Genomic DNA, 8,941 nt, shown 5'->3' on the forward strand with positions numbered 1-8,941 from the left:
GCCGGCCCCCCCAACACCCACAAGCAGTCCCCATCTTTCGATACCTGGAAGAAGTGCCAAAGGCAGTGGCCAGGGCGGTGAAGATGCCCCAGAGGAACCGGTAGGGGTTCTTGCGGGTGAAGAGGAAGTAGATGGCCGGCAGGACGAGGAGCCCGTGGATGGCGTGGCCCAGGAAGCAGCAGAAGATGTACTTGCCCAGGCTGGTGAAAAGGGCCACCACATCCTCCATTTCCACGATCTTGCCAGCAACCAAGAACATGATACCCAGAGGGGCGTACCTAGAAGGGGAGAACCAGACAGGTGGAGTGCAAGCCTCTCATACTGTCTCATTAAGAGGTGAGCTGATACACTGAATTACAAGTTATTACAACCCTCAGGACAAATGGAACCCCCAGGGCTTAACAGAGATATCGGGTTCTTCTGAGCCTCCTTCCCTCTTCGCCACAGCTGCCTCTCCTTTGAATCTCCGTGACCCCCCCCCCCCCAGATGGCAGCGCCCTCTTACCACATGATCCAGGAGACCAACACCATGGTGGCTTCATTGAAGGAATTGAAGAACTTGACCAGGATTTCCCCCTCGGCCCCGAGCTTCCGCAAGGCGATGCCAAAGACGATGGCAAAGACCACCAGCCCCAGGATGTTCATCCCTTCGACCTCGCCACCTCTGATCACCTGAGGAAGCAGAGAGGGAGAGGTCAGCACTGTGTGAGCTTCCAACTCGGGGCAGGCAGTGGGGAACCTCACCAGAAGGACAGGGACAAAGTTCGAGTCCAGGGGAACCTCCAAGACCAACAAAGTTTAATTTTGGGTATAAGCAAGAACTGGGAGACTCAGCTTGCATAGAGGCACATTTCTTCAGATACACTGAAAGAGAGTGCTGCATTACAAGTAACTGCAACGCTCAAGACAATGGAACCCCCAGGCTTAACAGAGATATCGGGTTCTTATCTCACTACACATGATAAGTCACTCAGTTCTCTTATACCCAGAACTGAACTTTGCTGGTCCTTAAAGGTGCCACTGGATTCAAACTTAAGTTTTCACATCTGTTGTTGACTTTTATTATCTGTATGCTAATTTGCTGCTATTCGCAGGTCTTCCCAACTGCTTTAACCCAGTCTCAGTTATACTCATCACCCAGTTACTTATGCATCTTGACACTATCTAGCCCTTCTTGACAATTAACTCCCCTCTCTCTACCTATACGTTAGGCTGAGAGTGTGTGACTGGCCAAGGTCTCCCAGTGAGCTTCCCGGGCACAGCAGAGGATTTGAACTCGGGTTTCCAAGATCCAAACCCAGTAACCTTAACCAAAAAAATCACGCTGGCGCTCTAAATCAACAGGGACCACAAGATGGTTCTTAGAGGCCAGAAAGAGACGATCCTGGAAAGTTTTACTTTTGCCACTCCCCTAAAACTTTGCTTTGATCTGTCCTGCATCTAATATTCAGCCCACACCTCCAAACTGTCTAAAATAACTGAAAAGCCAGTATTCTTCTCTTTGCAACCAATGCTCCCTCAGCTGTGGAGTCTTATTTATTTATTTGTTTGATTTATATCCCGTCCTACCCCACCAAAGCGGGCTCAGGGCGGCTTACAATACAGAATGCTAACAGTAAATCAGTTTAAAATACATTAATGATTATACAATAAAATACATAAAAATACATAAAACTCATCAATATACTATGCTATGCTACCTCTTCCTTAAGTCAATTCTTCAAGTATTCCAGTGTCTTGTGAGCAAAAATTCTACTTTGTGAGCTACTGCATGAATTAGTTTGCTCTGGAGCCATTTTTTCCCTGACCTAAGACAAAAATGTGTGAGCCGGAGGCTAAAAAACTGTGAGCTAGCTCAGGCTAACTCAGCTTAGAAGGACTGAATAGGGATATTGGTTTTTTTCTCTCATTACAGATGCTAAATCCACTCTCACTAAGTATAGTGAGTGTATTTCCAGTGTATTTCTCTTTTAGAATAGTGTATCAGAACCATTTTTGGAACTGACATACTCAGAAATAGGGATATTGGCTGTTTATCTCATGAAATATACTGAACCCATTTTCACTATACCTTATTGTATTCTTTTTGTCTTTTTTTCTAATGGCAAACTAGAATGATGTTTACACGTTAAATAGAAAATCAGGTGGACAAGGCATCACTATCCAATGTATTCTCTTTTAGTTATATTGACATACTCAAATAAGGGATACTGGCTGTTTATCTCATTACGTATCCTAAGCCCATCTTCCACTATATTTCAATGTATTTTTCTTCTAATGAAAAACTATATGTATGTAACCTGTTAAAAGGTAAATGGGAAAAAGTTCTGAGAAAGCAATGCCTTCTTTTTGACCCCCAGGCTTATATAATAGAGTGACTGAGAGACATTCTCACATTTTGACATATTACTGTTTTATTGCTTTCTCAAGCTCATGCTACCCAGATCAAAGGTTTGCTCAATTTGTGAATTTGACTATTCTGTCCTTGGATCTTAAAGCTGTACCATTTTGCATTCCAAACCACTGCCTACCAGCTATATATAGCCCTGCTCACTGTACCCGATTCGTCGTCTGATGAAGTGAGTTTGGAGCATACAAAAGCTTACGTTCTGAACAAAACTTTCTTGGTCTTAAAGGTGACTTGACTCCTGCTTTGTTCTTCAGCTAAGACGGAACACTGATGGGCAACTAAGGCACACCCCGATATACTTTTTCTTCATGGAAACATGGTCCCTCTTCAGTCTTACCCTGATCATGGTGACATTTTCTATGAAGTCTCCCTGCGCATCCGTTATGTTCCTTTTCATTGGCACCAGTGCATAAGAAGACGTATACTGGGGGAAGAAAGCAGAACATGGGAACTGGGTGTCAGTTACATATATGAACCTATGAAGCTGCCTTATCCTGAACCAGATCCTGGGTCCATCAAAGTCAGTACTGTCTACTCAGACTGGCAGCGGCTCTCCAGGGTCTACAGCTGAGGTTTTTCACGCCTACTTGCCTGGACCCTTTTTAGTTGGAGATGCCAGCGATTGAACCTGGACCTTCTGCTTACCAAGCAGATGCTCTACCACTGAGCCACCTTCCCTCCCCTGCTCTCCAGGGTCTCCAGCAGAGGTTTTTCATGCCTATTTGCCTGGACCCTTTTAGTTGGAGATGCCAGCGATTGAACCTGGGACCTTCTGCTTGCCAAGCAGATGCTCTACCACTGAGCCACCGTCCTCCCCTGCTCTCCAGGGTCTCCAGCTGAGGTTTTTCACGCCTATTTGCCTGGACCCTTTTCGTTGGAGATGCCGGGGATTCAACCTGGGACCTTCTGCTTACCAAGCACATGCTCTACCACTGAGCCACTGTCCCTCCCTTGACCAGCAGAGGTTCTCCAGGGTCTCAAGCTGAGGTTTTTCATGCCTACTTGCCTGGACCCTTTTTAGTTGAAGATGCCAGGGATTGAACCTGGGACCTTCCGCTTACGAAGCAGATGCTCTACCATCCTTCCCTTGACCGGCAGTGGCTCTCCAGGGTCTCAAGCTGAGGTTTTTCACACCTACTTGCCTGGACCCTTTTTAGTTGTAGATGCGGGGATTGAACCTGGGACCTTCTGCTTACCAAGCAAGTGCTCTACCACTGAGCCACCGTCCCTCCCTCAAACTACCTGCTTCACAACTTCCCTGTCTATCGCAGCCAGAAGCAACCAGGCACCCTAATCAACCTGATTAGCTTCTCAGCCTTCTTGCTGTTTGGAAACTTGAACTGGAAGGACAGCTCAGGAAAATCTCATCCCTCCACCTGCAATTCGGCTGGCTCCCCTCCCCCCCACGCAGAGGAGGCCAAAGTTGACAAGTGGATTTATTCATTAGTAGGGCAGCGGCCTGAATAAGCCAGACTACCCTGAGCTCGCTGTAGCTTGGAAGCTAAGCAAAACTGGCTCTGGTTAGTTCTTGCAGGGGAAACCAACAAGGAAGTCCAGGGTCGTCACGCAGAGGGAGGCAATGGCAAACCACCTCTGGTCGTCTCTTCCCTTTACCTGGATGTCTCAGGCTACATAAGAACATAAGAGGAGCCCTGTTGGATCAGGCCAGTGGCCCCTCCAGTCCAAAACTCTGTGTCACAGAAGAACATAAGAGAAGCCCTGTTGGATCAGGCCAGTAGCCCCTCCAGTCCAACACTCTGTGTCACAGAAGAACATAAGAGAAACCATGTTGGATCAGGCCAGTGGCCCCTCCAGTCCAACACTCTGTGTCACATAAGAACACAAGAGAAGCCATGTTGGATCAGGCCAGTGGCCCCTCCAGTCCAACACTCTGTGTCACAGAAAAACATAAGAGAAGCCATGTTGGATCAGGCCAGTGGCCCCTCCAGTCCAACACTCTGTGTCACAGAAGAACATAAGAGAAGCCATGTTGGATCAGGCCAGTGGCCCCTCCAGTCCAACACTCTGTGTCACAGAAGAACATAAGAGAAGCCATGTTGGATCAGGCCAGTGGCCCCTCCAGTCCAACACTCTGTGTCACAGAAGAACATAAGAGAAGCCATGTTGGATCAGGCCAGTGGCCCCTCCAGTCCAACACTCTGTGTCACAGAAGAACATAAGAGAAGCCATGTTGGATCAGGCCAGTGGCCCCTCCAGTCCAACACTCTGTGTCACAGAAGAACATAAGAGAAGCCATGTTGGATCAGGCCAGTGGCCCCTCCAGTCCAACACTCTGTGTCACAGAAGAACATAAGAGAAGCCATGTTGGATCAGGCCAGTGGCCCCTCCAGTCCAACACTTCTGTGTCACAGAAGAACATAAGAGAAGCCATGTTGGATCAGGCCAGTGGCCCCTCCAGTCCAACACTCTGTGTCACAGAAGAACATAAGAGAAGCCATGTTGGATCAGGCCAGTGGCCCCTCCAGTCCAACACTCTGTGTCACAGAAGAACATAAGAGAAGCCATGTTGGATCAGGCCAGTGGCCCCTCCAGTCCAACACTCTGTGTCACAGAAGAACATAAGAGAAGCCATGTTGGATCAGGCCAGTGGCCCCTCCAGTCCAACACTCTGTGTCACAGAAGAACATAAGAGAAGCCATGTTGGATCAGGCCAGTGGCCCCCCCCTCCAGTCCAACACTCTGTGTCACATAAGAACGTAAGAAAAGCCATGTTGGATCAGGCCAGTGGCCCCTCCAGTCCAACACTCTGGGTCACAGAAGAACATAAGAGAAGCCATGTTGGATCAGGCCAGTGGCCCCTCCAGTCCAACACTCTGGGTCACAGAAGAACGTAAGAGAAGCCATGTTGGATCAGGCCAATGGCCCCTCCAGTCCAACACTCTGTGCCACAGAAGAACATAAGAGAAGCCATGTTGGATCAGGCCAGTGGCCCCTCCAGTCCAACACTCTGGGTCACAGAAGAACGTAAGAGAAGCCATGTTGGATCAGGCCAATGGCCCCTCCAGTCCAACACTCTGTGTCACAGAAGAACATAAGAGAAGCCATGTTGGATCAGGCCAGTGGCCCCTCCAGTCCAACACTCTGTGTCACAGAAGAACATAAGAGAAGCCATGTTGGATCAGGCCAATGGCCCATCCAGTCCAACATTCTGTGTCACAGAAGAACATAAGAGAAGCCATGCTGGATCAGGCCAATGGCCCATCCAGTCCAACACTCTGTGTCACAGAAGAACATAAGAGAAGCCCTGTTGGATCAGGCCAATGGCTCCTCCAGTCCAACACTCTGTGTCACAGAAGAACATAAGAGAAGCTCTGTTGGATCAGGCCAATGGCCCATCCAGTCCAACACTCTGTGTCACAGAAGAACATAAGAGAAGCCATGTTGGATCAGGCCAGTGGCCCATCCAGTCCAACACTCTGGGTCACAGAAGAACATAACAGAAGCCATGTTGGATCAGGCCAGTGGCCCATCCAGTCCAACACTCTGTGTCACAGAAGAACATAAGAGAAGCCATGTTGGATCAGGCCAAAGGCCCCTCCAGTCCAACACTCTGTGTCACAGAAGAACATAAGAGAAGCCATGTTGGATCAGGCCAATGGCCCCTCCAGTCCAACACTCTGTATCACAGAGGAACATAAGAGAAGCCATGTTGGATCAGGCCAATGGCCCATCCACTCCAACACTCTGGGTCACAGAAGAACATAAGAGAAGCCATGTTGGATCAGGCCAATGGCCCCTCCAGTCCAACACTCTGTGTCACATAAGAGAAGCCATGTTGGATCAGGCCAATGACCCCTCCAGTCCAACACTCTGTGTCACATAAGAACATAAGAGAAGCCCTGTTGGATCAGGCCAATGGCCCCTCCAGTCCAACACTCTGTGTCACAGAAGAACATAAGAGAAGCCATGTTGGATCAGGCCAATGGCCCCTCCAGTCCAACACTCTGTGTCACATAAAAACATAAGAGAAGCCATGTTGGATCAGGCCAATAGCCCATCCAGTCCAACACTCTGTGTCACATAAGAACATAAGAGAAGCCCTGCTGGATCAGGCCAATGGCCCCTCCAGTCCAACACTCTGTGTCACATAAGAGAAGCCATGTTGGATCAGGCCAGTGGCCCCTCCAGTCCAACACTCTGTGTCACATAAGAACATAAGAGAAGCCCTGCTGGATCAGGCCAATGACCCCTCCAGTCCAACACTCTGTGTCACAGAAGAACATAAGAGAAGCCATGTTGGATCAGGCCAATGGCCCCTCCAGTCCAACACTCTGTGTCACATAAGAGAAGCCATGTTGGATCAGGCCAGTGGCCCCTCCAGTCCAACAATCTGTGTCACATAAGAACATAAGAGAAGCCCTGTTGGATCAGGCCAGTGGCCCCTCCAGTCCAACACTCTGTGTCACACAAGAACATAAGAGAAGCCATGTTGGATCAGGCCAATGGCCCCTCCAGTCCAACACTCTGTGTCACATAAGAACATAAGAGAAGCCATGTTGGATCAGGCCAATAGCCCATCCAGTCCAACACTCTGTGTCACATAAGAACATAAGAGAAGCCCTGCTGGATCAGGCCAGTGGCCCCTCCAGTCCAACACTCTGTGTCACACAGTGGCCAAAAAAAACCCAAGTGCCATCAGGAGGTCCATCAGTGGGGTTAGAAGTCCTCCCACTGTGCCTCCCCAAGCACCAAGAATACAGAGCATCACTGCCCCAGACAGAAAAACATAAGAGAAGCCATGTTGGATCAGGCCAATGGCCCATCCAGTCCAACACTCTGTGTCACACAGTGGCCAAAAAAACCAAGTTACATCAAGAGGTTCACCAGTGGGGCTAGAAGCCCTTTCACTGTGCCCCCACAAGCATCCGGAATACACAGCATCACTTGCCCCAGACAGAAGAAAATGAAGATGATATTGGATTTATATCCCGCCCTCCACTCCGAAGAGTCTCAGAGTGGCTCACAATCTCCTTTCCCTTCCTTCTCCACAACAGACACCCTGTGAGGTGGGTAGGGCTGGAGAGGGCTCTCATAGCAGCTGCTCTTTCAAGGACAACCCCTGCCAGGGCTATGGCTGCCCCAAGGCCATTTCAGCAGCTGCAAGTGGAGGAGCGGGGAATCAAACCCGGTTCTCCCAGATAAGAGTCCGCACACTTAACCACTACACCAAACTGGCTCTCCAGAGTTCCAACGATAAGCTGTGGCTAATAGCCACTGATGGACCTCTGCTCCATATGCTTATCCTATCCCCTCTTGAAGCTGGCTATGCTTGTAGCCACCACCACCTCCTGTGGCAGTGAATTCCATGTGTGAATCACCCTTTGGGTGAAGAAGGACTTCCTTTTATCTGTTCTAACCGAACTGCTCAGCAATTTCATTGAGTGCCCAGAAGAAGAAGACCCTTGATTTATACCCCGCCCTCACAGCCCCACCCACCTCACAGAGTGTCTGTTGTGGGGGGAGAAGATATAGGAGATTGTAAGCCGCTCTGAGTCTCTGATTCAGAGAGAAGGGCGGGGTATAAATCTGCAGTCTTCTTCTTGGTTATACAGTCCTGCACTTCTCTGTAAAAATCGCACGGAAGTAAAACATGGGAGACCGTTTTGAGGTGCCTTCCATTACATGGGCAGAATCATTCCTGATAAGGGGTGCTGGCCAACCTCCCAGCTGGGACAGGTCTATACTTTGAGGCTAGTTGGGATTAGGTTATTTTCTCTAACAAGGAATGAAACGAGATTCTGCAGGCGTCTGATCCTGGTACACATGGGAGGTACATACTGAAATGGAGGGGAACTTTCCTGCCTCGAACACAAAGACAGAAGCCGCATCCCCTGAAAATCTGCCGGCTTCCTCCCTTTGTCTCCTCCCTCTTCTCTTCGGGCAGGTCCAGCTTTGTTTAAATTAATGAGGGTTTTAAAAATTAAGTCAAACTGGTTCTTTACCCGAACCTGGCTGTGCCTCAAAAGAGGACAAACGGCAGCTAATAAACAGCTAGAAGGGGAAGATTAACTTAATAAGGTTATGATTTGTTAATAGTTTTGGAAGGCCGAGGGTGTGGGACGGGCACACGTAAAGATGTGATGGAAGCCAATTCAGCTCTTGGGATTCAGCTGGGAGTGATTCCTTCGCCCTCTTCAAACAATGGATGGTTTCTGAAAGGGGGGGAGGAGACAAGTTGAAGTCACTCACCGATCGGAAAGCAGCAGATACCAGGTTGGAAGGGAAGATGTTCCTGTAGGGAGAACAAGAAAATGAGTCAGGAGAGATATCATAAGAACATCAGAAGAGCCCTGCTGGATCAGACTAGTGAGAGTCCATCTGGTTCAGCCTTCTGTTTTACACAGTGGCCAGCCAGTTCCTCTGGAGGCCCAACAACAGGGCAGAGAGGCTGAGGATGAGGCCTTCATGAGAACATCAGAAGAGCCCTGCTGGATCAAACCAGTGGTCCATCTGGTTCAGCATCCTGTCTCACACAGTAGCCAACCAATTCCTCTGGAAAGCAAACAACAG

The 8,941-nt window shown here is 49.0% G+C and overlaps 1 protein-coding gene across 1 annotated transcript in view; it reads right to left on the minus strand.

The window, feature by feature from the left end:
- Nucleotides 1-8,659, minus strand: part of SLC1A5 (solute carrier family 1 member 5) — a 31,508-nt gene extending 22,849 nt beyond the window's left edge. The window contains exons 1-4 of the mRNA XM_060258405.1: nt 8,621-8,659; nt 2,748-2,834; nt 506-672; nt 45-278 (exon numbers count right to left, since the gene is read on the minus strand). Of these exons, the coding sequence (XP_060114388.1) occupies nt 45-278; nt 506-672; nt 2,748-2,807 (461 nt within the window). The 5' untranslated portion in view covers nt 2,808-2,834; nt 8,621-8,659. The remainder of the gene's footprint in view (nt 1-44; nt 279-505; nt 673-2,747; nt 2,835-8,620) is intronic.
- Between the last annotated feature and the right edge of the window lie 282 nt (nt 8,660-8,941).

This window comes from Heteronotia binoei, chromosome 17, assembly GCF_032191835.1.
Source record: "Heteronotia binoei isolate CCM8104 ecotype False Entrance Well chromosome 17, APGP_CSIRO_Hbin_v1, whole genome shotgun sequence".
Lineage (NCBI taxonomy): Eukaryota > Metazoa > Chordata > Lepidosauria > Squamata > Gekkonidae > Heteronotia > Heteronotia binoei.